The 27015-nt window shown below is 55.7% G+C and overlaps 10 protein-coding genes and 2 non-coding genes across 12 annotated transcripts; 5 read left to right on the top strand and 7 right to left on the bottom strand.

The window, feature by feature from the left end:
• Window positions 1–1499: 1499 nt before the first annotated feature.
• J3D65DRAFT_435731 (pseudouridine synthase) lies at window positions 1500–4386 on the bottom strand. The gene is made up of 2 exons (XM_066796218.1): window positions 3718–4386; window positions 1500–3669 (listed from the first exon to the last, which is right to left on the bottom strand). Exons 1-2 carry the CDS (start codon window positions 4204–4206, stop codon window positions 1726–1728), a joined length of 2433 nt encoding a protein of 810 aa, XP_066653767.1. The 5' UTR covers window positions 4207–4386; the 3' UTR covers window positions 1500–1725.
• A 952-nt stretch (window positions 4387–5338) lies between these two features.
• Window positions 5339–5439, bottom strand: J3D65DRAFT_t95. Its single transcript has one exon. It is a non-coding gene; the product is annotated as a tRNA-Thr (tRNA).
• An 850-nt stretch (window positions 5440–6289) lies between these two features.
• Window positions 6290–7676, bottom strand: J3D65DRAFT_435604 (uncharacterized protein). Its single transcript, XM_066796216.1, has 2 exons — window positions 7421–7676; window positions 6290–7368 (listed from the first exon to the last, which is right to left on the bottom strand). The coding sequence occupies exons 1-2, from the start codon at window positions 7432–7434 to the stop codon at window positions 6474–6476; spliced, it is 909 nt and encodes a 302-aa protein (XP_066653766.1). The 5' UTR covers window positions 7435–7676; the 3' UTR covers window positions 6290–6473.
• Window positions 7677–7967: 291 nt separating this feature from the next.
• Window positions 7968–9283, bottom strand: J3D65DRAFT_435580 (uncharacterized protein). Its single transcript, XM_066796215.1, has 2 exons — window positions 8804–9283; window positions 7968–8725 (listed from the first exon to the last, which is right to left on the bottom strand). Exons 1-2 carry the CDS (start codon window positions 9074–9076, stop codon window positions 8348–8350), a joined length of 651 nt encoding a protein of 216 aa, XP_066653765.1. The 5' UTR covers window positions 9077–9283; the 3' UTR covers window positions 7968–8347.
• Window positions 9284–10690: 1407 nt separating this feature from the next.
• J3D65DRAFT_555549 (P-loop containing nucleoside triphosphate hydrolase protein) lies at window positions 10691–11438 on the bottom strand (the record flags this gene model as incomplete). The annotated part of the gene is made up of 2 exons (XM_066797233.1): window positions 10691–11301; window positions 11390–11438. The coding sequence occupies 2 exons, from the start codon at window positions 11436–11438 to the stop codon at window positions 10691–10693; spliced, it is 660 nt and encodes a 219-aa protein (XP_066653764.1).
• A 238-nt stretch (window positions 11439–11676) lies between these two features.
• On the top strand, window positions 11677–13867 carry J3D65DRAFT_435457 (uncharacterized protein). Its single transcript, XM_066796213.1, has 3 exons — window positions 11677–12412; window positions 12463–12746; window positions 12796–13867. Exons 1-3 carry the CDS (start codon window positions 11929–11931, stop codon window positions 13579–13581), a joined length of 1554 nt encoding a protein of 517 aa, XP_066653763.1. The 5' UTR covers window positions 11677–11928; the 3' UTR covers window positions 13582–13867.
• A 1958-nt stretch (window positions 13868–15825) lies between these two features.
• J3D65DRAFT_555624 (ras-related GTP-binding protein-like protein C) lies at window positions 15826–17311 on the top strand (the record flags this gene model as incomplete). The annotated part of the gene is made up of 4 exons (XM_066797237.1): window positions 15826–15959; window positions 16056–16157; window positions 16216–16926; window positions 17197–17311. The coding sequence occupies 4 exons, from the start codon at window positions 15826–15828 to the stop codon at window positions 17309–17311; spliced, it is 1062 nt and encodes a 353-aa protein (XP_066653762.1).
• A 736-nt stretch (window positions 17312–18047) lies between these two features.
• On the bottom strand, window positions 18048–18596 carry J3D65DRAFT_435494 (uncharacterized protein). Its single transcript, XM_066796214.1, has one exon. It carries the CDS (start codon window positions 18505–18507, stop codon window positions 18211–18213), a length of 297 nt encoding a protein of 98 aa, XP_066653761.1. The 5' UTR covers window positions 18508–18596; the 3' UTR covers window positions 18048–18210.
• A 1504-nt stretch (window positions 18597–20100) lies between these two features.
• J3D65DRAFT_t100 lies at window positions 20101–20183 on the top strand. The gene has a single exon. It is a non-coding gene; the product is annotated as a tRNA-Asn (tRNA).
• A 1172-nt stretch (window positions 20184–21355) lies between these two features.
• On the top strand, window positions 21356–23098 carry J3D65DRAFT_629826 (uncharacterized protein). Its single transcript, XM_066800777.1, has 3 exons — window positions 21356–21894; window positions 22089–22207; window positions 22282–23098. The coding sequence occupies exons 1-3, from the start codon at window positions 21652–21654 to the stop codon at window positions 22760–22762; spliced, it is 843 nt and encodes a 280-aa protein (XP_066653760.1). The 5' UTR covers window positions 21356–21651; the 3' UTR covers window positions 22763–23098.
• A 191-nt stretch (window positions 23099–23289) lies between these two features.
• On the bottom strand, window positions 23290–24245 carry J3D65DRAFT_435340 (40S ribosomal protein eS25). Its single transcript, XM_066796212.1, has 4 exons — window positions 24048–24245; window positions 23933–23987; window positions 23493–23702; window positions 23290–23360 (listed from the first exon to the last, which is right to left on the bottom strand). Exons 1-4 carry the CDS (start codon window positions 24048–24050, stop codon window positions 23338–23340), a joined length of 291 nt encoding a protein of 96 aa, XP_066653759.1. The 5' UTR covers window positions 24051–24245; the 3' UTR covers window positions 23290–23337.
• Window positions 24246–25283: 1038 nt separating this feature from the next.
• J3D65DRAFT_629817 (uncharacterized protein) lies at window positions 25284–26266 on the top strand. Its single transcript, XM_066800776.1, has one exon. The coding sequence runs from the start codon at window positions 25565–25567 to the stop codon at window positions 26150–26152; it is 588 nt and encodes a 195-aa protein (XP_066653758.1). The 5' UTR covers window positions 25284–25564; the 3' UTR covers window positions 26153–26266.
• The last annotated feature ends 749 nt before the right edge of the window (window positions 26267–27015 follow it).

Genomic DNA, 27015 nt, shown 5'->3' with positions numbered 1-27015 from the left:
GCGCAAAGAAGAGGGGAAGTCGACAGTATTTATACGGATGTGCCAGCGAATCTCTGGCCGTGCGCAGCCACCTTGTGATGGCCACGCAGCAAAGCCCCGTTCCCGACTTCGCATCCATCACATGGAACCGGGTGTCACAGGAAAGTTCTGGCAGTGCGCTGGCATCTTGTGCCAGTCATCCAGGAAAGTACAGCCCCGAAGTCGCATCCGTCACATGGAACTTGGAGTCACAGACTTCTTGTGCCAGACACCCAGCAAAGCCCCATTCCCGAAGTCGCATCCATCACATGGAAGTCTGAGTCATAGGAAGTTCTGACAGTGCGCAGGCGCCTCATGACAGTCACGCAGCAAAGTCCCAGCCCCGAAGTCACATCCATCATGCGGAACTTTGAGGCACGTCCCTCTCTTCGACAACTATATAGCGGTCACTCTGAGCCAGCCTTCTCATCGACAAGGTAGACAGACAGTCAGTCCCGACGCTTCAAGCTCCTTGGATTTGGAGAAGAATCGAATAGGAATACTTGCTCTCCGTCTAGCCACTACAAGCAATACTACTTTTGGCGGCTGTGGATTTTTCGGTTTGGAGAGAGGCCACAAGGCACTTGCGCTGATCTGGGCTGGTCGAAACGTTGATGGAGGGTGTTGCGCGACGTCATGGAGCTTTCGTGATGATGAGCACGTTGTCTGACATCAAGGAGCGTTCATGATGATGGGCAGCATGATGCCATGAGGGAACCGTCGACGCTCGAAGCGCAGCCTGTGTCGAAAGAGACAGGACTCCCTGGGTCTAGCTGCAGCAATGAACGACTGCTTCCTGAGCGCGACCGTGGCAGTCTATGGATGCTCCCTAAGCGCAGCTATAGCAGCAAACGAATTCTCCTTAAGCGCAACCGTAGTAGCAAATGGTTGCTCCCTATGTGCACTCATATTGCCAGGTCTCTTTCCTTGTGGCACTCACTCACTGTGGAAGGGCCAGCGAAAGGGCAGACAGGCCAGTACTATTTCGCGTCATGCGTGGACAGAAGGCAGGCGCTGTCTTGCCAGCATTGGAGAAGTACCACCACTGGAGAAAGGTTGCATGCATGCAAGGAAGATGCTAGGTGTCCCGCCGCGAGTGGAGGGCGCCGACCAAGCTCTGGGTTTCGACCTTCTGCTCACCTGCACTGAAAAGATTCCGGACAGCGGGGGAATGGATGGTCCCGGGGGAAAGGAGCAAGAAACAAAGGCAAGTCAAACTTTTGCTTGTGAACAACCAAAGGGCGCAGAAAAGTGAGAGAATTCGATGATTCTGGTCCCTCGGTCCCCATGCGAAGAAGCTCTTCGACACAAGCAGATATGGCAGAGCGGAGCAGAGATTTATATAGCGAAGCGTTCAAGGCAAACTTGTGAAGGCAAACGTGATATCGACTTATGGAGTCCGACTCGTCGCTCATGAAAAGTGTCAAGGCTTCTCCGAAAGCAGAGCGGCATGCCTTACAGTACCTAGAGTCAAGAGTTCAACAATCAATCCAGCAAGAAGAAGAAGGGCTCAACCAAATGAATTCCAGCTTTTTTTCCACTCCAAGATTCTAATGCAGGACCATCCTGACGCCAACGCCGCTCATCATGCACGCATATTGTGGGTTCTTCCGCGAGCAAAAAGACTCGAAATGTCCCTGTGCAAAGGACTTCGTCCACCAAAAGCAAGCTTTTTCCCAAACAACCAAATGCCACGCTCATCCACCCTTAGCGACTGAATTCAGGCTTGAAAGCTTGCGCGCCGCCCTTCATCAGCTCGCGCAACGCCACCGTCGCGTACGTGCTGGAGCCAAGCTTGAAGTTGAGCACGACGGCCAGCTTCTCCTCCGCCAGCTCGGGCTCAGGGGCCGCTGGCTTGGGCGGCTCGACGCCAGCCTTTGGCTGGGAAGACGCGCCGTCCTTCGCATTCCTATCGGGGCGATCGACCCAGTTGCGCTTGCGGGCCTCCTCGAGCGAGATGCCCTTGCCCTGCTCGATCAAGCGGTCCAGGTCGGTCGGGACGAGCTGCTGCTCGCTGCCGCTGCCGTCGCGGTACGTCTTGACGTCGAAGCCGACGCCGCCGGACAGAGCGCGCGCGAGGAGCTTGCGGTAGCTGCCCGACAGGCTGATGTCGCGCCACTTGCGCCGCATGTCGTGCGGGTTGATGCCGCCGCCGCGCTGCTCGTCCTTCATGAACTCGTCGTAGAAGCGGCCGATGTCGTTGGCCGGGTACTCGACGTCGTAGCCGGGCGTCGCGAGTACCACGTCGAAGATGGTGTAGCGGCCGGACTTGGCCTCGTCCTGCGTCAGGGGGCGTGCGCGCTCGAATGGGTCGGCCGCTGCGTTGTCGCCTTCGGGGCGGATGATGGGCTCGCCGTCGGCATCGAACTCATCCAAAGCTTCTGGCTCCGCGTTGTTGGCTTCCTTGTCCTTGTGCTCGTGGACGAGGACCAAGTCGCCAGGAATGACCTTCAGACCGTGGCGCTTGATGCGTTCGCTGGCCACCGTATTCCAAACCAACGACTGGTACGCGTGAGGGTACATCAGGCGGAGGTTACGCGGCAGCTGCATCAAGGCACCTTGGAAATCGTTGGGGTGCTTGAGCTGTTTCGTCCTGTGGTCCTTTTGCCCAAGCCAGGCGATGACGCGCTTCTCAGCCGTGAAGCGCGATGGGAGAACATCCAAGGCACGGGTCGCATTCCCTTCCGTCTTCCAGATGTGCAAAGCCTTGGCTCTCTTCTTATCGTCGTCCGAGATGAGCGAATCTCCCTGCTTGTCGTAGGCTTCGAGTTGTTCCTGGCTGTATGTCATAATGAGGTCGACAGCAGTCTCCATGTCGCCCTTGAGCATGTGCTTTCCAATCGTGTCCGTGGAGACAGCGTAAGTTCCAAAACGTTGAAGACCAAAGTAGTTGATGAATCCATGGCTTTCAAAGTGCTCGACCGCCTTTTGAAGCCGACTCCGAGCATCCTGGACGCGCTCCTCGATCGATTTGCCCTCCTCACCAGGGAAGTGGCAGTCGCGGAGAGTGATGGTAAACTCGTTGCCTGCGAGGTCACCAAGAGACAAAGCTTTCGGTTTGTACTCAAAGTTTCCAATGCGGCAGTTGAACAGACGGGACGCCAGTTCCGCCATTTGCGGCGCCGATATCCTGGTGGCGCTAATGCGCTGAACAGTGACGGCGCGACGGTCCTTGGTCCCAGCATAGCCAAACTTCCGGTCATCCACGCGCAGGGCCTTGCAGAGGAAGCTGATGATTTCCATCGTGTCCTTGTTCTCCTTGTACAGCGTGAAATGCAGTTGTTCGCCGCCGACCTCGTTCCAATTGACCTTGAACGCCGGGTTCTGCTTGTTGTTGTTCCTCCTGCCCACGCTCGAGCCCTTGGAATCCGGCGGCGGTGCATTTCCGCGCCTTACCTTGGGATTTCCGGCGACGATCTTGATTATTCCGCCCTCTTCGGTCTCGGTGGCCAGGCGGTGTTGAAATATCTCACGAACGGCCTGGTGGGCTGCGCTGCGATCCGCTCTGTCGATTGATTTGGAGGATACGGTGCCAAAGTCCTTGGCTTTGCGATTGGGCTTGTGGACGACTTCTCGGTCGAGGGCGATGATGGCGTCTGTAACGTCGTCGCCGAATATGGCTTTGAGGCGATTGACCTCGGGTTCCGCAATCTACTTAGATTAGCAAGGCCTAGATTTCCACTCAAGTGTAATACTAACCTCTGCGGCCACAATGGCCTTGGACTCATCCTTAGGCTTAGGTGCAGGCTCCTCAGCGGGTTTGGCCTCCTCTTTGACCTCCTCCTTGACCTGCGACTCCTTCTCCTCCACCGCAGCCTTAACATCGGTCTTAGTCTCAGCCTGAGTCTTCTTCTCGGCGGCATTAAAGCCCGCGTCCTCCTCCAAATGCCACACGGTGCCATCGAGCGCAGTCTCATTGACCATGAAGTCGTGGTAGCGCTGCTTGAAGACGCCAACAAAACCGCTCGCCTCCGGGCTCGTGAATTGGTCCATACTGACGCGAATCTCCTTGGCCAGCTGGTCCTCGAGGTCCTTGCGCGCGCCGCCGTCGGCGACGAGCTCGAGCGTCTGCGACAGGCACTGGGCGCCGGGGTTCGTCGTCGCATCGGCGTCGGGCATGCTGACTTCGCCGTCGACCCGTTGGCGCTTGGCCGGGCGGTCTGAAGGGTCGAGTTCACGGTCTGCCATAGTGATTGGTGGTAAAGATGGTGGTGATTGTTTGGAGGGTTGTGGTTTGCAAATTGTCGACGACGCGGCTAGCCTGGTAGTTTTTCGCGTCGGGAGTTATCGATAGGCTTTGCGGGCCGCTGAAAGGGCATGTTGACCCGAGCAAAGCACCTTGAAGTCGGCAACCATCCGGTCCGCTCCTCAATTGGTATAAGCTTATTTGTTGTCTTATATTGGCGGTCCAAGAACGAGACTGGGCATGTTCTGCTTGAAGATGCTGTTCTCACCATTCTATACACACCCTCTTTGCGTTGACTGTTGTTTCGTCGAGCATTGGGCACTTACCATAGATCAATTGAACATTCAACTGCCACTAGTTGCAAAGAGTCAACCTCGTAGACATTCAATCCATCGCATAACAAGATACAAATGTTAGACAAGACTAGCTTGTCTCCCGTATTCTTCTCTTCAAAGCTCCCTCGCCCTTCCAATATCCACGAGAAGGTCTCCCCCATTCCGTACCCATCCTCACATACCCCATACCCCTTACCTACATGTAGCCAGAACCCTCACCTCCAACCAACCGACAAAATAAACGTGTATCGCCCCCACCCTCTCTCTCCTCCATGTTACCCTCATTTGACAACCACCCCCGGGTGGGCGTCCAAATGAACGTTTTGGGCGTCCAAATTAAGTCATTTAATAGACGCCCACTAGTGGTGAGATAATCTACTTAATTTGGGCGTCCACCTGCGCACTTAGGGGCCAAAGCTGAGTCATGCGCGCAGAACTTAGTAATGCTCTACAAAGTACTTATACACTTTATACTATAGAAGATACGCCTAATTTGCTAGTACTAGTACAAAGAGCTACATATAAATTATTTTACTACACCTACTAAGCTTTTTACGTGATTAGTAGTAGCGTTGGTAGTTAGGCATGAGTCAGTTACTGCCTAAAAATGCCTGAAATCTAGGGAGTTTTGGCCCCCAAGTGCGCAGGTGGACGCCCAAATTAAGTAAATTATCTCACCACCAGTGGCTGTCTGTTAAATCACTTAATTTGGACGCCCAAAACGTTCGTTTGGACGCCCACCCGGGGGTGGTGGTGAATTGGTGGGCACATCCAGCCCTCAAGCAAAACAAAACAAAATTGCCAACTGTGTGAATCGAACACACGATCTTCGCATTGCATAATTCCAAGGCTTTCGCGCTTGTATACAAGTGCGACGCGTTACCCCTGCGCCAAGCTGGCTGGCCGTCCGGTGGATGTTCGTCATTCACCAAGGGTTGCAATTGGAATTTCGGATCGCTTGATGTAGATATATACATCAGCAATTGTCATGCAGCGAGAAACACGACATTGTAGCTCTCCTAAGGAAACTTCTGGCTCTTTGGAATTTGGTGTAGAGAAGAGCGGTAGACAACTGGCATGACGGAATCGTGATGCGCGACATGGGCGGTGGACGTGGCGTCAGTGATGACCTGGATGACGCACGGCTGCGGATGTGGTGTGGCCGTACCTGCTTCCTCCCCGTGCGTGCACCTCGCAATGTCGATCCGGTCTATTTGCGTCTCTCTCTGCCGTGCGGTCGCACACACAACAGCACCCAGGACAATGACATCGTTTCGTGGGAAGGCTGGGGCGTGGGGCAAAAGGAAAGAGTTCTTGGCGGTGGAGCGGTGCGGTGGGTGGATCGGCTGGCGGGCATGGTGGGCCTGCGGCTGAGCCTGATCCTGAGCCTGAGGCTGGTGCTGATGCCTTTGCTTATTTGAGGCGGTGCAGGCGTGCCTGCACTGACGTAGACTGGAGTAGCAATAGTGGGGAAAACTCGAGGGCTGTGAGGGACTGAATGACGCTTGGCTGGAGAAGAGAGGACTGAGGACGGAAATGGAGTAGATGCATATTGGTATAGTGCATTATCAAGGAGCTGGCTAGCTACATAGGCTATGATACGTATGGTAGGAGGGCAGGTGATGGATATCAGAAAGGCGCATGCAGCGCGGACGCCGTGTGTAAAATGTACAAGATGCGTGTGTAGGTAGTGTCGAGTCTCAACAGTGTGATCAACAGGGACGTTCAGGTAAAAGGCATCCGAGACGAGACAAGTCAAGAATAATGACGGGAAAAAGAAAAACGCAAACAAAACAACACCGCCAACACCTTACAATGAAGCCTTCCGTTCACCAACACAGACCCAAAACGTAGACGGAGAAAATGCTGAGATCGAAAACGCCCTTCTGTAAACTCCAAACACATGATGAGCAATATTGTGCGTTGACAGCTCTTTACGACGACATGCGGCCGAGCTCAATCTCAGTCCGGCGCTCTTCTCTACTTTTTTTCCTCGGCGCCCCCGTTTCGGTTCTTGCGCTCGACCGTCCGCGGTTCCAGTCCTGGTTGGGCTGTCGGGGCACCGATGACGCCCCGACGGCGTAAAACTCGTGGAGGGTGTGTGCTGGTGGCTGTCCATGCGACCTGACCGGAATTTGTGGCCTCATCATGTCGCGCAGCGTGGCGGTCCTCCTGGCATTGGGGCTAGCCTCGTTTTCCGACTCGTCATTCTGCGGTAGATCGATGCGGAAAGTGCTGGTGCTGGCGGCGGGAGATAGTCTTGATTCTTGTTCCCTTTGCTTGAGCAGCTTGGCGAATTGTTCGTTGACAACTTCCTCCTCGGTGCGGTAGTACGGCCTGTATGGCTCCTGTTCCGATGGAGGAATGTAGTCGGGCGGAAGTGGGCGGACAGACGGGAACATGTTGGCGATCCAGGCATCATAGGGAGTGGTCTCGGGCTGCAGCACTGAATTGGTCGAAGTCCTCTCTGCGCTCAACTTGGCGCGGAGCTTGCTGATGCGCCGGGTAGTGAGGAAGAAGAGTATGGTGTAGATGACGGTCATGGCTGCCGACAGGACAATCGCGATAATGGTAGCAGCGTTCCATTGGGTGTGCTGGTATACGAGAAAGCTGTACAACGCAGTCAGGAGACCCAGAGCAGAGGAGGAAATGGTCGGTAAAAAGACGGATTCGGTTTGAAACGCCCAGCATTTTACGGCGACGCAGACGATGCCAGTGAGGGAGTATCCGACGATGAAGAGCGCGATGACGAAAATGGTGAGGACCTTGGGATCGATTGCTATCATGCCTTTTGGGTTCTCATGGAAGAGAGGAGTCATGATGACATATCTTTTGGCGCGTTGTCAGCAGGGTTCGAAAAATGATATGGCAGCACACTCACCCTCCAAATATCATCCATGTTGCGAGCAGAGCTGTTACTCTCCAATACCACTAGGAACGCATCAGAAGCGAGCTTGACATTTGGCGGCGACGACTTACAGGCACGGCTTCTCTCTCGGCGTTCAGGTCGCTCACAGTCATGTACTCGTGCCGAGGCCGCGACGGCATTGAGTCTTGTCTTGGCGAAGGAGAAAGCTGGGTCGAAGTGGTTCGGAATGCCAGCAATTGGGCTTCAGTCGACGGTCGGCAGCTGCCCCATGCGCGTATATACAGAGCGACGGCGTCGCAGTTCTTGCGGATTCAGGCGCAGCGGGGACGCTTCTTTTTGGTCGAGGGCGAGTTGTTGTCGTCGGCGAGCGGCGTGTTTAGGGTTCTGGAGGATGGGAGGGCGAGGGAAAAAGGCTGGCGGCGGAGACTTGTAGGTGTATGACAGGGTCGTCGCACGACCGAGGGAGTGGAATCGCAAAGTGCGGTAAGGCCGAGAGAGATTGATGACAGAATTAGGGCTGTGGGTGTAGCCAACAGTGTGAGAGCAAGCGCAGCGCAAAGGGCAAGCAAGACGAGAGGGTGGGAGGAGAAGGTGAGGCCGGGCAAGATAGGTGGTAGGCACAGTAGAAGTAATGTATGTAGGTAGGCAATGTAATGTAGCAGCGCAGGCCCACGGGCTCAGAGCAGAGTGGAGCACAATGTCGATTTCGGGAGGATGGATGGATACGACGCGCTGCCCTGCCCTGCGCTGCGCTGCGCTGCCTGGCCTGCACTGCACTGCACTGCACCAAGGCAGCGGCGCGGCTGAGCCATACTGGGGAACGGCTTAGCAGATCAGCGGGCACCTCTTGGATCAGGTCCGGGTCGGATGCAGCCCAGCCTGAGAGGATGCTTTCAAGACGGCGAATCTTGCGATGGCATCGAAGGTGTCGGGTGCTTCTCATATTATTGCGGCGGGCGTGAAGCCCCAAACGAATGGGCGAACCAGACCAAGTGGGACCTCCCGCCGGCGGCGACCAGGACCAGGACCAGGACCAGGACCAGGACCAGGGCTCCCTTGGACTCGGACTCGCACTCGGTGGGTGCACCGCCCAGCCGCAGCCTCTCCAATCATTGCATTGCCAGGTCTCGGGTCAGCTTGCAGCCATAGCTTCAGTTGGTTGTTGACGTTGTCAAAGAAGAAGAAGAAGCAGACGACGGGAAGAAGTTGTTGGAGTTGGCTGTGAGCGACTGCGAGACCAGCCGGCTGTGGCAGTTGGTACTGCAGGTGGCCTTGGCGGTTGATTGTTTTTTTCTCTCTTCCCCCGTCTTGCGCGTCCTGTCCAATCCCCGCGACAATCAGTCAGCTTTTGCTGTAACGCGCCAGCTCAACTCCAGCATCCCCCTTCTTACATACATACACGTACCCTCTCCTCTCTCTCTTTTGCCCAACCAACCAGCCAACCTGCGGATTATTGTTTACCTCGTCCCTTATCGTCGCGTCCGCTGGGTTGGCCTTGACCTGACAACGTCGTCCAACGGCGCGTCCCGCGGCCTCGTCACCGGTCCCCAACGGTATAACCTCTACTATGCCAATACCGGGACATGCGTCGTTGCTGCGGGCCGGGCGGAGACTTCCAGGGACATGGCTGCTCCTGGTGTCGATCCAGACGCCGTCAAGCTTTGCCATCACCTTGGCTAGCCCGTCGTTGCCATGACGAAACCCCACGCCCTAGCCAACCACCGCGCGCGTCCTCAAGTCCGCCATGCTGAGATGATTCTTTTTGGCTCCCGTTTCTTGCTTGCTCTGGGGCTGTTTATTCTCCTCACCGGTTTCTCGCCCTCTCGACCTTACACTTCTGCCCTGCATCTCCCATTTGACCGGTGCCTTCGCCCTGCATCTCCTCCGCCCACGATAGCCGTCCCCATCTGGCTTTTATACTGCACCTCGATTCATCCCCTGCTATTCGTCCCCCCACATCTGCTCAAACCTTGACGCGCATACATCTTCCAACTCCGAGACCGTGGGCCGGATCTGGTCAATCCCCACCCTCTCTCGCAACCACCCACGACGTCGATCCAACACAAAACCCCACAATCCAAAATGCCATCCATCTTCCTCGGCTGCGGCTCGCTCCTCTCGCGAAAAGCACGCCAGCGCCGCAAGGCCCTGCGCGACGCAGAAAAGGAATACCGCGACAACTTTGACCGCTACCGCTGGGAAAACGAGAGGCGCGTCCAGCGCATCCAGAGCGCCATCTTCCTCGACCCCGTCATCGTCGACGCCCCGACCTCCGGCTCCCCTCCTCCGCCCAGCTACGACGCCGTCAGGAGGGAGGCCGCCGCCGAGGAGAGGGCAAAGTTGACCGCAACCACCGAACGCCCGGAATCAGTCGTGCGTACCAAGGACTGGGCCGTCACCACTTGAGGAGACCCTCCACCACCACATCATCATCATCATCATTCTCATTTGTCCCATGCAAGCCCCATGCGACGCGGCGTTTTCTTCTTCCTGGTTTTTTTCTGGCGAGCGAGGCGTTATCTTTGGTTGGTTCGAGGTCCTGGCAACGAGGAAAAAACGATTCCTCGGAAGGTTTTCATGTTTAAAGATCCAAAGCGATCTTCAGGGAGCAATTTGGGCGACATACCAAAATTGGAGGACCGTCAGATCGGCCCATTTGGTTGATTGCGCCTCGGCTATGGTCATGTAGCTGTTGACAGTTTCATGTATTGCTCGGCTATGGTGGCCGTGGAGAATGAACACTTGAATTCAATCCACGAGTGCTGTGTTCCTCATGTGAAGGCGATCCGTACTAGATATTTCGGGTTCGCCTGCCTTGTGCGGAGAACCACTCATCTTCGACTTGAGCGGGTCCTGTTCGAGCTGAGGTTGCAAGTGCTCTTCCTCACTTGCGAACTTGATCGACATGTGCCGGTGGCCTGATCGCTTTGGCCTGCAATCATCCGCCGGAGGCACGTGGAGAATTCCTGAGGTGGACTAGTTTGGCATTAGATGGCGTCTGTATCCAACGTATGGAAGCTTATCAGCGGGAAGAAATAGGAACAGCTTGTTGGATAAGGTGATGAAAATCTGAAGGGTATCTAGTAGTGATTTGTATGACAGAGCCGACCCTGTCCAACTCTGAGAAGGAAAAGTCGATGTAGAAAACAGAATCAGAAAACCATGGTGGCCTTACCGTCCAGAACTCCAAGAAGTGGCCCACGAGCACTCCAGCGGCATGCTGCCTTCTCTTACAGCATCTTCACTCTCCATGAGATCAATCATGGAGTGATCCACCTCCTTTTACCGCATCACCGGCGGTCTTGCCTCCTTATTCCACTTGACCCTGCTACAGAGCCAGTCGACAGCCTCCTTGACTCCGGTCCCCGTCAGCGCACTGCACGGCAGCACGCGACTGTCTCGCACAGCACCTCCCTTTTCGCCCTCAAACACCTTGCGCACAAGCCCTTCTTTTATCCGCACCACCTCAACACAGTCCTCGCGGTCTTGCTTGTTGGCCAGCACTAGCAAAGGCACGCCCTCTGTATCCTCGTGTTGCAGTACATCTTCCAGCACCATGCGGCACTCCTCTAACCGGCCGTCGACCTCATCCTCGGCATTGCGATCGCCCAGCTTGGTCAGGTCTGCGTCGCCAACGTCGCTGCTGTCGATGACGAAGACAATGGCGTGGCACGAGGCGAAGTAGCTTTGCCAGAGGCCGCGCAGGGAGTGCTGTCCACCGACGTCCCAGATCTTGAGGTACATGTCCGGCAGGGTGATGGTCGAGACATTTTGGCCAACGGTGGGGACGGTCTTGAGTTTCGGGTGGAGGGTCGCCGAGTGGAGGGCTTTGAACTGCTCGAGCAGCGTCGTCTTGCCAGCGTTATCTAGACCAAGGAGAAGTATGGAGTACTCTACAATCAAACGTCAGGACGTAGGCCTCGTATATGCGATGGCGATCCGGCGCTCAACGCATTTGGATGGCGAATTGATGGTACTGACCTTCTTTGCTGGTTGCGTACATGTACAGGCCTTTGAAGAGGTGGTACATGACTGGTGGTGCGCGTTGAGAGCAAAAGTCAGGCCCGGCGCAGGGACATGTAGAATGTGTCGAGGTTGTTGGGTTTTGGTTGGTGAGATATGAAAAGAAGGGACCAAAGGACGCGCGGGCATTCCACCACCTTGCGGAATTACGACATGCTCGGAGAAGGCCATCCGAGTCATTTCCCCGCGTACCCCTTCCCGTCATGACTTGAGCACGTCCCGCACCTCAGCTCGGGAGGTTCCCTGCACGCGACACCTGGAAAGGAAACCTGCCTGCAACCCAACAAACAACATTCCATGACAGCGTTCTAGTCGCGACGCGACCCTTTCGCTTTTCCAACAGACCAACCATCCGCGTCTTACGCGCAAGTTTCCACGACATCCGCTCTGACGCTGGAGCTGATTCGAATCAGCCTCCCGGACCAACACCCATTGCGTCATCGCATCGCACCGTCACAGTCGACGCGCTCTCATCAAAGGAACTACACGCCGCAACCATGGCGCCCGTCGAATCCGACGTCGCCAACTCGAATCGCGATCCCCTGCTCGCCATCTTCTTCAAGTTCTTCCTCGTAGACGTTTGCCTCGTCACTGTCATTAGCCACATCCACAGGGCGTCGCAGGCGCTGCCTCCAACGCACACGACGCGCGCGCGCACCGAACAACGAAAGAAGAACATCACTCGCTTTGGAATTCTCGCCGCTGGGTGCCTCCTGGTGCTCCTCTATCACTCTACGACCGCGCTCGTGGCCTCGTACGATGCGTGGGCCAAGATCAAGGGCGAAGTCACCCCGGGCGCCCTCTGGGACGGGTGGTATGCCGGCGATGATGACTGGAACTGGCAGCTCGGGCGCTGGTGGCAGGACATGAGGCCCGCGCGAGAATTCATCGACGTTGCGCTCGGGACGAGCAAAGGGCTTTGGTGGACTCAGCAGCTTCTGGTCGCCAAACAAGCCTTTGCAGCATTCGTAGGCGTAGAAGGTATTGCTGGCCCGTACTCCATCACCTTACCTACTAACGTATCGTGGCAGGCCATCGTCGCGACATTCCCAAGATGCAGCTCCTGGCTCTCTGGCCGATTGCTGAGTTTGCTGGACTCAGTGTCGCTCAGAGCATCTTTTTCGTCATGCTACTGGTCAGCCCCGTCTCCACCAAAGCCTCCCTGTCAACGCCGCATCCAGTCGTATACCTGACGGCTGCGCTTGCGTCCGCTGCGTCAATCTGGTTTCTACCCAACCAAGGCTCTGCCAGTGTGTCCAATGCCGCAGGAATATCTTTTTACCTGCTTCAGGCTTTTCTTGCGGTAGGAGTGCGGGTAAGCTACGACGTCTATTACTACTGCAACACGATGCTAACGTACATAGCTCCTTCCTCAAAGTCTGCGAAAAGATCACGCAAACCCGCACGCATCGCGTCACTCGGACAGCACCATGTTTCGTGGCCTGGCTGCGGTTTCGCTTGGCTTCTTCGTCCACCGGTCGTTCTGGGGAGGTTTACTCAAGAGCGAAGACCGTATCCGACCATCACACAACTTTGTCTGGAACACGCATCCATATGAGCAGCGATCGATTCTGTCAAAGCTAGGCTCGATTGTATCCAAACTTCTGGAAGCAGTTGGCGATGAGCCCATCATCAGTGCAGTCGGATGGGACGTGGTGCTGACGGGCTTCACGCTCTGCCTCTGGGCGGCTGTAAGGAATCTAGACGTGAGCGAAATGCTGCGTAGCATCCTACCTTTGACTCGGCGGGCCACGGAAGACGAAAAGCATGTCTCATTCAAGCAGCCCAGCCCTCAAGTCAAGAGCGAGCCGACGAGTACTGCTACTTCCATCTCACCTCCCAAGCGAGGCCGCGGTCGACCTAGGAAGAACTCGACGGCCACTTCGACCCCTGCACCAACAGAGAAGCAAAGCACCAGGCGCAGCTTGCGCAACCGGGCGGCGAATGACGGTGACACAGCTGACGACGCCGACTACGAGCCAACGGCGGCCACTGCAGCACAGCTCGCCCAACAAGACCACGAAGAGGAGTACGAGGAGACGGTCAAGGACGAGGCCGAGGCAGCAGCTCTGGCTTGGGGCCTGTCCATCTTGGGCGGGCTGGGATTGGTCAGCGCGGCTGTAATGGGGGCAGAGTTGAGGAGTAGGTGAGCAGAGGTTCAAGGCGAAAGTAGTTCGTTATGGTTAAGGTTCAACGGTTTATGCATGTTAGTTCTGGGTTGGGCGCTTGAGGCAGCCGAGTCCAGGCAGCTTGAATCATGAGACATCATGTCGGCGGCTCTTTTCGGCGTGGCGCAGATACGGGGGTTGGACTGGTGTTCTGTTCGAGTTCCTGATTGAGAGGCGGTCGTGTTAGAAGGGCCAGGCCGCCGTACGGATGTGACGACGGCTAGGGAACGACGGGACGACTCGGGGTTTTCTCTTTTTTTGACAGATGGCATGGATGCGCGTTGGATGGATGATGCAGCTCTCCGCGTGTCTGCGAGATCTGAGGCGTGAAGTACCAATTTTCCGGCGGCGCTGCGATCTACGCCATGCATCCAACGCTCGGCGCAGGAGAGGGCCTGGTGGATTCGTATCGCGTGAAAAGACGAGGCCATGCGAGGAGTGATGTATAGAAGCGCAGAAAAGGCCGGCCGTGAAATGTGACAGGGGCGGGTTGGAAGCAGCGGGCAGCCGTGTGGAGGCGGTTCCTTGCGTTAGGGCGAGACGGGGAAGACGGATGGGCGGATGGGTTGGTCGGCCCCAGATGCCGCTGGCAGGGCTGCGTTGGGTTCCTTTTGGGAGTGGGTTGCTTCTGATTGACCGTGTGACAGCGCAGGCGTCGGCTGGCGTTGGAACGGAATGGCTGGAGCGAGGTCCTTGGCGGTGGAGGCGCGACGAGACGACGTGGCTCACTTGGTGCTGGTCTGCGTCGTTGATGAAAGCGTGCGTGAGGCGATGAGGTTGAAAGCATCAGTCCATTCCAGGCCAGGACCTGAACAGAGTCGCAAACGGGCCGCAGCTCGCCCATAGCTCGACGGCGGTGGAGTCCCGTCAGGACCCGTCGGCGGGAGGGGAGCGGAGGGGAGGGGAGGGGAGGGGAGGGAGCTGGAGCTTCCTTCGGCGTCGGAAACGTTGCAACCTACCGCTCTTCGCCCTCTCCATCAACCTTTGCCGCCGGCCTCGACGCCGACTCGACTCAGCCATCGCCTAAAGACCCCCCAAACACTCGATCAAGCACCAAGCCATCCGTTCGTCCAAGCCGACCAACGGCCCGAGCTGTGCCTGCGCTGTCCTGTGTGCCAGACCTGACCGAACCCGCAAGGGACGAGTCCGTGCTTGGGCACCAAGTGCTCCGACGACTTTTTTATACTGCCGGCCATGATGAAGGTGAGGCCCCGTTGCCGTTTTATTTTTCCACGAGTCTCTTGTCACTTGTCCTGTCCCAATTTTCCTTTTTCCACCAGTCCCTTCTTCTTCTTCTTCTTCTTCTTCTCGTCCTTTGCGCTGCCGCCTGCCTCTGCTCGGCCTCTTCCTCGCCCCTTTCGACTCTACCCTACCCCTGCGCCAGTCCTCCTTTGCCTACCTCCTCCTCCCCGTCCCGCTCTGCAGCTCAGCCCTACCGTCGCACATTTTGCGCATCTTGGGCGACATTCCCGAAAAGCTCTGCATCTTGGCCGCCCGCTCTGGCATTCCTGCCAGCGCTCGCGTCGTGTGAGAAAGCCCTTCTTGTGCCACGTTACTCCCCTTTCCACTCCCTTGGACGCTTCCACCTTGGTTCGTAATCTTCCGCCTCGTCCACTGTGTTGGGTCAGGAGCAGGATCTTGCCTGCTGCGCTTGCTTCCGCACAATCGTGTATCCACTGAGCCTGAGACATGATATCCAATCACACCCCTGCCCCCTCTTCACCTCTCCGTACACCTGGACTTTGCGCACCACTGCTGTAAGACGTCACAGCTTGGACGCACTCACTCCTTATCTCCCATTTCAGTCTCTTTCTTTTCTTGAGCCGCCTCTCTTCCTGACGTGTACACTTTCACGTACCCTCGAGCCGCTCGTCCCGCTGCACCAAGCTCTGTTTGGCCAGCGCGTCTCGTTTTGCATCTTCACCCACTCCCATAAAGACGTCGTCGCCGCAACATGAGGGCTGAGCTTGCTTGAGCACTATTTTCCCCGAAATTCATCCTTCTCCCCACACTTGATGGGGCTGGCGACATCATCGGCGCAACTCACTGTTCACCCTGCTGCCCACACCCCTGGACCATTCTGTTTGAGCTTGCTCCGTTCTCGTCATGGCATCCTCTTACCTATCCATCCCAGCGCCCTGCGAGCCCGGACAGGAGATGGGAGAAGCGCTTCACTGCAACCCTGCCGCGTTCGACAGGTTTAAACCTGCTGCAAAACTTACTCTGATGCGATATCTTCAGGACCTCCAAAATGCGGATATCCCGCCCAGTCCTGTCACCCCTCGCTACCACACGGGGCGACTTCCAAACAGCAAGGCTGGCGACGGGAAGCCGAGGCTACTGTTGATGGGCCAGAGACGGTGAGTTCCAAGCCCTGTGCGAAGATGACGTTGGATTATTCCACACCTCTTTGTGGGACTGTTGCAACACGATGCTGATTTCTGCGGCCATGGCAGGAGCGGCAAGTCGTCAATATCGAGTGTCGTCTTTCACAAATTGCCGCCTAGCGAGACGCTGTATTTGGAGACGACGACGCGTATCAAAAAGGAATCAATGCAGTATGTCGAACGTTTTGGTTCTTTCCCGAGGGTTGGGTTTGTGGTTGACGAGTTCCAGCTCCTTCATGGATTTCCAGGTCTGGGATTTTCCAGGTCATCTCGACTATTTTGATCCTGCTTTTGATGTGGACAACATCTTCGACGAGATTGGCGCCCTCATCTGGGTGATTGACGCCCAAGATGAGTACCTGGACGCAATAACGCGCCTCAACACGACCATCTTGAATCTACAGCATCACTACCCAAACATCAATGTCGAGGTCTTTGTACACAAGGTCGACGGCCTCTCGGAAGACTACAAAAGCGACACGTACCGCGACATTATCCAACGGGTCCAAGATGAATTGTCAGATGCTGGATACGAAAACGCCCCGGTCAGCTTCTACCAGACGAGCATCTACGACCACTCGATTTTTGAGGCATTTTCGAAAGTGATTCAAAAGTTGATTCCGCAGCTTCCTACCCTGGAAGCGCTCCTCAACAGCCTATGCAGCACCTGTCGAATCGAAAAGGCCTACCTCTTCGACGTTCTCAGCAAGATCTACATTGCTACAGACACCAGCCCGACGGACATTGGCAGCTACGAAATCTGCTCCGACTACATCGACGTGGTGGTCGACGTGAGCGAAATCTACGGATGGGATCGACCGAACGACAATGGGCACATTGACGACGGCGAAGGCGAGGAGACGGGCAACAACGACGCCGAGAGTCTCATTACCATGGAGCGCAAGGGCAACAACTACCTCTACCTGAGAGAGATCAACAAGTGAGTTCTTTACCTGTTTCGTTTGCATGACGTTGGCTCCGGCGGAAGCGAGATCGACCGGGTAGCGAGACGGTAGGACAGGATCAACTGGCCCGGGAAAAAGCAAACACACGGCCCAATTATGATCCTCGTCCGGGGCGCAATGGCTACCCAGGCTGTCGGTCCCGCGTCGGCAAGAGAGAGATGATCAGCGTTCGGACGTTGTGCTGGCATGACGACGCGACGGCGGGCGCCAAAACTGGAAACTGGGAAAACTGACACATCACACAGATATCTGGCCCTCATTTGCCTGATGGCCGACGACAGTCCCGCCGAGAAGAAGGCCCTGATCGACTACAACGTCGGCGTCTTTCAGGAAGCGCTTGCGCAGGTGTTTCCGCGGTGATGAGAAGTCTTTTCGACGTTCCTCTGTAAGCCTTGCTGCGAGACCGTTTATCGTTTATGCCGTGGCGTCACCGGAAACATTGTGCGGAAAAGGAATTGTGGAGAAAGTCTCCCTGTCGCTTCTGCTGTTCGACGGCGGCAGATGTGTCCACAGCGAGATTGCGGCTGCGCAGGAACGGTTTCCTCCAATCACCGGAAATTTTCAAAGACGGAGTCCAACATGGCGCGAGGGTTAGGGGCGGCTTTTGTGTTTTGATTCGAGAAGGCTCAACTCAACGACGGCTTGACTGGAGGATGCTATGTATCCACTCGCCCGGAACGCGAGGCGGTTCTCGGAGTAGACGGCCATGGGCACTGAGCCTGAAAAGTTTCTAAGTTTCATTTCTACGCTGGATATTTCTTACAGTTCGCGATTGTGGTTGGAAGGTGGGGTTTCCTCCTTGTGTATATCTAGTCCTTCGATTCGCAATATCATATTAGGTACTGAAAGATGCCTGAAGCTGATGGGTCGAGGCTTGGTGACAAAAGTCGTGGCATACACAACGATGGTTGGTTGGGTCCAGTCAAGGAGCATTCAAGCCCTTAGGAGAGAGGTCCTTGGGAGCATTCGAGCCCTGTCTTACAGAGTCTTGGGATTGCAATCACTGGATATTTCGAACATGGGGCCCGTACGGCGAGGCAGAGGGTGACGCGAATCAAGACACCACCAAGTGACGATTGAAGGACAGGGATGACAAAGACCGTGGTGTTTTATTTGATTCACAAACCAAGGCTTGGTTGTAAAGGTCGTGGCACACAACCTCCCAATCACTACCCTTATCGACGCCTGGATGCTCCCCGTCAGTCATCCATAACGGACTACCTAGTGCCACTATGACTTCCCCTACATTCAAATTAGCACTACACGAGTACATCTAGACATTTCAAAAATGACCAGAACAAGCCAACAATAGTCATTATATTGAGGATGAGAAGAAGCAGGCGCATCAGCCAAATCATCAGTAAATGCTTCGAATGTCCCAGCGTCTTGTCAATTTCACAGACGACGAGTACGATGCAAGCATGGGCTGTGATCATGCTCAGTTTGAAGGACGGGTCGGGTTGCGGGCGATGGATGTGGAGGTAGATGAATGGGCTTAGCCATGCGAGAACTCCGATGGCTAACAGGGCGCGTGCTGCTTCTGCGAGGCCGGCCATGATTCTCCTTGGCGATGCGATTGGCAGTGCTGTGAGAGCTCTGTCCGGTGGAGGCGGAGGCGCGGGGCTTTCGGCTATGTGCAGTGTTGATGTTGGTGTTGAGGAAGCTTGGATTTTGTAACCGGCGTCGTAGGGCGGGGGCGGTGAATGCATGTCTGCATCTAAACGCGAAGGAGTGTGGCTTTGTTCCTACAGTAATCTACATATTTATAGCTTCTGTTCCTGGCTCCAAATTGTTGGGGAACTTGACTACAGAGTGTGGTTGAAGGAGTAGAGGAGGACCATGGTCCGAGGCTTGGTCACGAAAGTCGTGGCATACAACAAGAGTAGGTAGGGAAGTAGTCTCGCCAATTGGGGAGCATTCAAGCGTTGAATGTAGTGACTGGGAGGTTGTGAGTGCCACTACTTTTGTGACCGAGCCACGACAGATTCGACTGCCTCAACCTCGAATCAACGACTACCAAGCCAGAAATGCCGATGAAAATGTGCTCAGCATCTGCACAATACACACGAATTACAGTGCAGCGAACAAGAACACTTGACTGCCCTCGCATTTACAGCACACTCCCTGAGCTGAGCAGTCTACCCTACCCATCTGCCGAGCTCACACATGCTGGTGTATGCAATCCCTGGCAGGCGTACCTGCCGGTAGTGGGCCGTCAACGTTTCACATCGTTGTTTGATTGTTTGAGGTTTGCTGTTTCGACTGCCTGTGTCTTGGCCACTTGATGCGTTGGGTTTCGGCTTCCCAGCCATCCAGCCATTCAACAAGCACTCTGAGGTCCGTTTGTCTTCAAGTCCGCCGCATCTGTGCGTCCATCTGGGATACTCTGGGCTTGTTGCAGGATGGGAGAGAGAACAAGGCACTCATCCTTGGCTGTGTCTTGCATGTCTCTCGTTTGTGCTCGGCTGGCTGGCTTGCTGGTCCAGTTGGGCTGCCAGATCGGATCACCGTCATCACTTTCAGCCACCTACTCACTTGGCTTGAATGCTCCCTTTGCGACGTCCTCTCGGATGGAGATGCATCCTTATGTGCGCATTGAACAGCCCATCTAGGTCAGAACAGGGCCCTTTGGCACACACGTATCATGCCGATGGAGTTAACGAGCCGGTCTCGTCCCGTACCGCTGCCTAGCGTCGTGTCGTCACGCGTCTCGTCTCGTCTCGTCTCGCCTCGCCTCGCCTCGTCTCTTCGAGCATGTAAGCGAGCCATAGTGTCTACTGTTTCAGATGTGACGTGCGTCAAGTCGCCCAGTCTGTCACCAGCCTCTTCAGCAATCTTGGAAAATCCCTCGGTACGAATCGGCCTTTAGAAAATAGGGTAATTCGTGGTGTTCCTCCTCGATCCACTTGGGTCAGGGGAAACGAGAGCGCAAAAGTTCCCCGGTACGCATAGGCCTTGTGGAAATGAAGGAAATTGTTTTGCTCCTGCAGAATTCGTCTGGGTCAGGGAAATGTGAGCGGGAAGGTTGGTGGCTATTTTCCTGGTGTCTGTGTGTGTGGGCAGACGGCATGGTGAGTGGAAGCCAATTATTGGTATATAATCTGTTGCAATCGCTAGTCCACTATACAGCGCCTACCACAAACGTTTATGGATTGGTGGCGTAGTGGTAACGCATGTCGTGGTTAAACATCGCGTCCACGGCAAGTCCCAGGTTCAAGTCCTGGCCAATCTGACCGGCGCTGTTTTTGTCTTTTCTTTTTGCTTGTCGGTGGTGTCGAGTGGTAGCGGGGGGTCTGTGCCAGGGCCCTGATCCGTGGTTGCTGGTGTTAGTGCAGGGGACACGTGATGCCATTGGGACAAACGGGTGAGGGAAAGATTGATGCGGATGCTGATAGGCAAATTACCTTTTTGGGGGGCTGGAGTTTGGAGCCTCGATGATGTTTCGGAGTAAGAAAGAAAGCACCAAGAAATTTCCCGAGACGACGGAGAGAAAAGCAACTAACGCAATGAGACAGAGAAGCAAGGAAACCAAGACGAAAGAGACGCGTCGCAGAAAAACCGAAAGCAAAAAGGAAAGAGAGGGACAACGGTACCACGCGTCTTGGAAATGAGCGTGGTTCGAGTTGTACATTCCATCGTGCCGGACGACGACGACGAGTTGAGCGTCTAAACCCAACGACCAACCACAGCCGTCCCTATGCTCATTGCGTAAGCCGGCAGCACGGACTCCGAAACAGGGGTGCTCGAGAGCCCCATCCACCGATGCCAGGGGTCAGGGGTTTGCGTTTGAGTCCCACCACTTCGCCCTTGTTTCCTGCCACCTGCAAGCAAGTGCGAGCCCAATCGCGGGTTTGCAGACGACATGAGAGGACTCTTGCTGGGACAGGCCAAACTGCAGGCTTATGGTGTTTGGAGGTGTAGGGAGCGAAGAGTCCGGCGATGGCGGACTGGGAATTGGAGGAAACTCGCTTGCAGACGTCGGCGATGTGAAACCATTTTGCTATACGTGTACTATTGCGGCAGTCAAACGGGGAACGAGGGCGGAGGGAGAGAAGAAACCACCGTCCTGTGATTTGATTTCACCTCTCAATCATTCGTTGGCTGGGCTTCCGGTAGTGTAGAAGAGGAAAGGGTCTTTGTGCGTGATGATGTGCCAGGCGCATTTTGTCATGGCCGGGATTTAGGTAGCCAGGAGGTTGACGCTGCTGTCGTTTTGGACAGATTTTGCTTGATATTGAGAGGCAGACTTCAAAGCCTTTGGCCAGGAAGCATTCGTAGACTTCAATTGCAGGTTGTCGAGCAGCAGTGCAAATAATGGAGATGAGATGTACGGGATGCGGAGGTGTTGGTACCTCTCGCGTAAACGCGTCATCGCCGGTCCCTCCATCCGGCCATTCCATGATACTCGACTTTACCCACACGCAGTGCCTTCTGAGGAGACTCAACAGAGCGACCACTCTACCCAGTGTCACGATTGAGAGAAACCCCGTCCCGAAACGCCTGTCTACCTTCAACGAGAGCGCCTGCGCCACCGCAGCTCCACCTCCCTCCGCCGCCTCGACCGCACGACCAACCTCGCACGTCTCGCAGCCGCTTACCCGACCGCAGCACAACCCCCGAGTCTGCAATCTCTCTCCTCGCATAGTCGAATCCAGCGCCTCCGCTCACTCCGCCGTCCAAACAACCCTCACTCGACCAACATGCCGCCAAACCCCGACCGAACATCGAAACGAGAGCCGCGGCCAGGCGCCGCCAATACCAAGACAAACAAAAATGACGATGAAGGTGGAATTGGCGGGATCAGCGTGCTCGACCTGCTGCGCGTGCTGGGCGGGATTGTGTTGCTGAGCACGGCGCTGAGCTACTGGGTCACGGCGGGCGATAGCTTGCTCTGGGGATGGCGGCCGTGGTTTGCGCGTGGCGCGGGGCTCAAGGCGTGGATGGTGAGTCTACTTCTGCGTTTGCTTCCTTTTGCGTTGCTGGAGAAGAGGAGGGAGAAAAGAAGGGGCAATAGGCTTGGATCGCGGGAGTCTTGGAGGAACCCAGCAAATTTGTCAAGAGCAAGGAGCATTGGGATCTTTGAGAGACAAAACGAACATCTCAGGAGAAAGACATGCTAACACAACACCCACCACAGAGCGGACCCGTCCTCCTGACCGACGAGCAACTCAAAGCCTACGACGGAAGCGATCCCTCCAAGCCCATCTACCTGGCTCTGAACGGCACCATCTACGACGTGAGCGCCGGGCAGCACTTGTACGTTCAACCGCCCATCTATCCCCCCAAAAGCTCACAAGAAGCGCTCCTCTGACACCAACACAACAACACAGCTACGGACCCGGCGGCAGCTACCACTTCTTCGCCGGCCGCGACGCCGCGCGCGCCTTCGTGACCGGCTGCTTCGACACAGACCTCTCGCCGGACCTGCGCGGCGTCGAACAAATGTACATGCCGGTCGACGAAGAAGAGAGCACCACGTCCTCCTCGTCTGCCTCCTCCACCACCACCCCGACGCCCTCGCTCACGCCGGCGCAGCGCAAGATCCAGCGCCAGGCCGACCTGCGCGTGGCGCGCAAGCGCGTCGCCGAGGCCGTCAACGGCTGGGCGCGCGTCTTCGGCGGCGAGACGGGCAAGGAGTACGTCGCCGTGGGCCGCGTCGTGCGGCCCGAGGGCTGGCTCGATGACGTGCCTGTGCCGGAGCTGTGCGAGAAGGCGAGGAAGCAGCGGCCTGTCAGGGGGTGGGATCGGCCGAGGGAGGATAGGAAGGGCACGTTGGAGCAGGCCGGGCAGGGTAAGAAGGCGAAGAGATAGAGAGAAAGGAAATCCAGGTCGGGTTGGGTGCTGGTGGTTTGGGTGGCTTTTCATTGTTGCATGCGTTTGCGTTGGACGTTGCCCTGTGGATTGCTCAAAAGCTTGGGCTCATTGCTGGATGGCGCCTTGTTCAATTGCTCAGATCTGAGCCCGCATTTATGACGTTTACTACAATCAATCTCGCAGCACACTGAACCTCAGTAGCGAGTGAGATTTTGGCATGACGTTTTCGGATTTTTTTTGTGAATCTGATGTTGGCAGCACAGGCTCAGTCGAGACGCATAGCAAAGACACAATCGCAGAGCGGCACAAGCTTTGCGAAGGCAAGAATCGCAGTCCATTGCGGCATGAGCTATTTCATTTTCGCTCGGCGTAGAAATCTCCATGGCCCGCCCCCCTTTGGTATTTCATCCCCAGAACAGCCAGTCGTCGTCCATGTCCGTCATAAAGACGCCGGTGTGATGAGAAACCCGCTTTGATTCACCGCACAGGGAGGGAGAAAAAAGGGAAGAAAAGAGGTGACCGGTTCCGTTTCAAGCCATCATTTTTATTTCATCTACGACCCGTGGGGAATTTTACTCCTGACCGACAGCGCGGGCTGTGAGGGTTGTTAGCACGAGAGCCTTCCAATAGTGAGGTGGATTTGGCTCCGAGACAGCCACTGCCGCCTTGCTCCAGAATTGTTCCGGGTCCGGGCGGCAGAAGGGTGCGGAGAGAAGAGGTGACGTACTGTAAACGCTGAGCTTGCTGTGACCGACGACCTTCTTGATCTGGCCCTTCTCCTCGAGGTCGGAGAGCGCCTTGCGGGCAAGGGAGCCGTTGATCTTCAGCCTGTCGACGAGCGTGGCAACGGTGATCAGACGGTACGACTGGACGTCCTTCTCGAGCTTGTCGGAGGTGGTCTTGTCGAGGACAACGGCGTGCTGGGCCTTGTCCTTGACTGTGCGAGTTGTCAGCGGCTGGTCTGCTTTCTCTTCGTTGCGTGTTGCGGCTGTGTGCGTCCGCCCCGTGTGGACGGAATGCGTGTGGGGGTGTTTTCGTGCGGTTTGCGAAGCGGAGCGATGCAAAGAGCTCAAGTGAATGCGTTTTCGACGCGGTTTCGTGGTGGGCGATGGGAATGCGGCGCTGTCGTGCGCGGACGTGTTGGTGTGAGGAGCGGCGAGAACGTACCCTTGCCCTTAGACCACTTCTTCTTTTGCTTCTTTCCTCCGGTCGGTGCGGGAGCCTGTAGACGGAGCCATTAGCGGCGGGGGAGCAGCAGAGGGGCCCATGGGCGGAGCCGTACCATCTTGATTGTTGAGTCGGGAGGGTTGTCGAAGGTCAGGTCAGGACGCTGCGACGAGGCCAAGGCAAAGTCGAAATTCGAAGTGTGGATGACTAAGCGACCCGCAAGCGAGAGCAGCCGCCTGCCTTCCGTGGGTGCTTGGCCCTGACACTGACACGCACCCAACCACGACCACGACTACGACCACGACCACCATTGACATGCACCCCAGCGTCCACCCTTCTCCCCCATTACTTTGCATCTCAATGCGGATGAAGTCTTGCCGATATCAATCGCTCGCTAGTCATTGCTGTCTTGCAACTGCTCTCGCTTCGAGCTCGCGTCTCCATTAACTCTGTCATCCATGACAAGTGCAGCAGCAAATGTGCCTAGCGAGCACCTACCGACAGTCACATGTCCAACCACCCTGATCTGCACTCGTATCCGGGCGCCGAAGACGACCAGGAGGAGAGAGGCAGAGAGAGGGTGGCGCTCACGACGTTCCTCTTTTCGGAAGACCCTTGGTTATCAACTCGCGTGTTTGACTGCACTGGCGACCCCATGTGGCCTAGCTCCGCTTCCTCCGTTGGGGAGAGGCGCCAAAAAACTATACGTCACACCGGACTGACTGTCTCTTATCCTTTCTCTGATAACTCGCGTTGGTTGCCCGGAGAAGCGCCTGCTATGCTCGTTGTGTGCATGACACCGCCAGTTTCAATTGCAGGCCAAGTAAACAAAAGAGGAGACTTTGTTCTGCCTCTTGTGTTGTTGCGGTGGGCACACACATAACTAAGGTATGGTCGGTCGTGTAGCTTTGGAAGCCTTGCACCATGCGTCAATGCCATCCCATGCCACCCATTCACATCAATGCCGTCCAACCAACCAACCAACGACTGAGAGCTGTCTTGCTGACGAGGGAGTGACTGTTTCTGCATGCTGCCTGCCGCGCTCGTGTGGAACCTACCTGTCAGAACTGAGAGAGAGAGCGTGCATGCGTGCGTGCTCTCTCCCTCTTCATCACCGCACTATGTGAGTTGCTTGCTCGCACCATGCCACCTCTTCCTCTCCCTCTCTCTCTCTACATCCACATCCCCACCCCTGCTCTCTGTCGAGTGCGCATGCAAAGCATTCGAATAGTGCGTCTGGCCGTCTCTCCCGCTCCCTGTCGCCCTCGTAATCTTCTTCGCTTGCCTGCCAACCAGCATGCTGGCCTACCACACACGCGCGTGCCCTGGGAATAAATAGCAGCACACCACCATCAGCAAAAAAGCCCCCCCTCCTCTTTCCCGCTTACAAAGCCAGGCCAGGAACACTACCATACCACACACCATGCACCTCGTCAGTCAATAAAGAGACAGATGGAAAAAAATGGGCGACGGGACGCTGAAGATGGCGTTCAGCCACCCATCTCATCGTATCGCGTTGCATCGCGTCATCATCATCACCTTCTCGCCCAAACCTCTCACATCCTCCTTCCTCACTTACCCCCCCCCCTCTCTCTCTCTAGAGTATGCTCTCACTACACGACTCGTGCGTGAATGGATGGAAGAATAATCGTGTCCTTGTTCAAGCATCCCAGCCCAGCCCAGCCCAGCAGCCCAGCAGCAGCAGCGCATGCCGATCCTGAAACAAGTAGGTACCTCGAGCCATGTACACAGCCGTGCCACAGCACCTCGCCCAGTCCCAGCCCGGGTACCTCCTCAGTCAGTCCCTGGTGCTTCTCCCAGACGCCGCCCCGAGCCAATCGCACGCCAGAGCGGACTCGAGCACACCTCACCGGCCCGCGCGAACCCTTTTCTCATGTTGCCCCAAGAACTTCACCGGTTGGCGCCGCCCGCCCGGCCGGCCGGCCGTTGCGTTTGGCTTTTAGTGTCTTGTGGTGCAACGGTTGGACAATTGGTTTGGGTGTGGCGGTGTGTGGGTGTGCTAGGTGTAGGTACACACATACATACATACAGGTAGTTGTACGTGCCAGTCTACGGTGCGTACCTGCTCAACCACTGAGAGTACGTCATTCGCCGGGAATCGCGAAAGTCGAGTATTTCTGGCGTCTCAGCAAGGGGGGGGCAAGGAGAGAGGGATGTGGTGTTGGGTTGCAAAAGGACACCACCACTCGACAGCGGTGAAGATTTAGACGGGTAGCGAAAGCAAAATCGCTGCAAGGCGTGTCATCACATGCAAAACATTTCACCGTTGCAAAACGCGTGCTAGAGGCAAATAGGAATCGAGTCCGCTTTTTTTGTATATTTCTGCTGCCCTTCTCTCACACGCGGCGCGGGTTAAGAAAGAAAAAAAAGGGGACTTTGGCCACCCGGTTGCATCCAAATGCCTGAATTAGAGTGGGCGCTGCGAGAGGAGAGTACGAGAGGGGGGGAAGAAAACACGACAGCGGAACAAGAGTTGAAACCAAAAAAGGAAAAAAAATAAGATAGAAAAAAAAAAAAGGACAAAGTGGCCAGCCCTCCTGCCCTTGAGCTGTCTCTAATGCTTCGTCCGAGTTGGTTTCCCTACGGTCTCGCGCTAACAGAAACGGAAAAAAAAAAAAAAAAAAAAGGACAAGGGGGAGTAGACACACAGAAGGAGAGGAAGGAAACGCGCTAGGGGAGAGAGGAAGCCGAGTTGACCGCGCCGAAAGACCTAAGGAAAAGGGGCATCTCTGCCGAAGACTGCGCGAGGCGGGAAGAGGGAGAAATTTGTGGCAAAAGAGAACTTTGATGTAGGGGCAAAAACATTGCCGATGATGCCCTTCGATTCGACATCCTCAATGTTATCCCTCGCCTCCATCAGTTCAAATGGTGCTCACGTTTCCTGATTCGCTTGCTCCAACATACACACAGTAGTCGCTTGAGACGGTTTACGGGAAATTTGAGAGCAAAAAAAGGAGACCCACACGCTTGCAAAGAAAATCCGAACAACCAGACAGTGAAGACCTGTCGCGTACCCAGAAAACTAAGGGAAAAAAAAAAAAAAAAAGGAGAGCCACTCGTAA

Source organism: Phyllosticta citribraziliensis (genome assembly GCF_038025025.1).
Source record: "Phyllosticta citribraziliensis strain CPC 17464 chromosome Unknown J3D65scaffold_8, whole genome shotgun sequence".
NCBI lineage: Eukaryota > Fungi > Ascomycota > Dothideomycetes > Botryosphaeriales > Phyllostictaceae > Phyllosticta > Phyllosticta citribraziliensis.
Note: the sequence above shows the minus strand (reverse complement) of the source record. Positions and strands in the feature narration are given on the sequence as shown.

Excerpts from the sequence above, each read along its gene's own strand:
- J3D65DRAFT_435731 (XM_066796218.1), bottom strand. The coding sequence starts at position 4,206 with ATGGCAGACCGTGAACTCGACCCTTCAGACCGCCCGGCCAAGCGCCAA. Across the intron at positions 3,670-3,717 it reads AGGCCATTGTGGCCGCAGAG|ATTGCGGAACCCGAGGTCAA; the intron begins GTTAGTATTACA and ends TAATCTAAGTAG.
- J3D65DRAFT_435580 (XM_066796215.1), bottom strand. The coding sequence starts at position 9,076 with ATGGCAAAGCTTGACGGCGTCTGGATCGACACCAGGAGCAGCCATGTC. Across the intron at positions 8,726-8,803 it reads AGAGGAGAGGGTACGTGTAT|GACGCGCAAGACGGGGGAAG; the intron begins GTATGTAAGAAG and ends GGGATTGGACAG.
- J3D65DRAFT_435457 (XM_066796213.1), top strand. The coding sequence starts at position 11,929 with ATGGCGCCCGTCGAATCCGACGTCGCCAACTCGAATCGCGATCCCCTG. Across the intron at positions 12,413-12,462 it reads AGCATTCGTAGGCGTAGAAG|GCCATCGTCGCGACATTCCC; the intron begins GTATTGCTGGCC and ends GTATCGTGGCAG. Across the intron at positions 12,747-12,795 it reads TTCTTGCGGTAGGAGTGCGG|CTCCTTCCTCAAAGTCTGCG; the intron begins GTAAGCTACGAC and ends TAACGTACATAG.
- J3D65DRAFT_435494 (XM_066796214.1), bottom strand. The coding sequence starts at position 18,507 with ATGGCCGGCCTCGCAGAAGCAGCACGCGCCCTGTTAGCCATCGGAGTT.
- J3D65DRAFT_629826 (XM_066800777.1), top strand. The coding sequence starts at position 21,652 with ATGCCGCCAAACCCCGACCGAACATCGAAACGAGAGCCGCGGCCAGGC. Across the intron at positions 21,895-22,088 it reads CGGGGCTCAAGGCGTGGATG|AGCGGACCCGTCCTCCTGAC; the intron begins GTGAGTCTACTT and ends CACCCACCACAG. Across the intron at positions 22,208-22,281 it reads GTGAGCGCCGGGCAGCACTT|CTACGGACCCGGCGGCAGCT; the intron begins GTACGTTCAACC and ends ACAACAACACAG.
- J3D65DRAFT_435340 (XM_066796212.1), bottom strand. Across the intron at positions 23,703-23,932 it reads GAAGTGGTCTAAGGGCAAGG|TCAAGGACAAGGCCCAGCAC; the intron begins GTACGTTCTCGC and ends CAACTCGCACAG. Across the intron at positions 23,361-23,492 it reads CAGCAAGCTCAGCGTTTACA|CCCGCGCTGTCGGTCAGGAG; the intron begins GTACGTCACCTC and ends CAACCCTCACAG.
- J3D65DRAFT_629817 (XM_066800776.1), top strand. The coding sequence starts at position 25,565 with ATGGATGGAAGAATAATCGTGTCCTTGTTCAAGCATCCCAGCCCAGCC.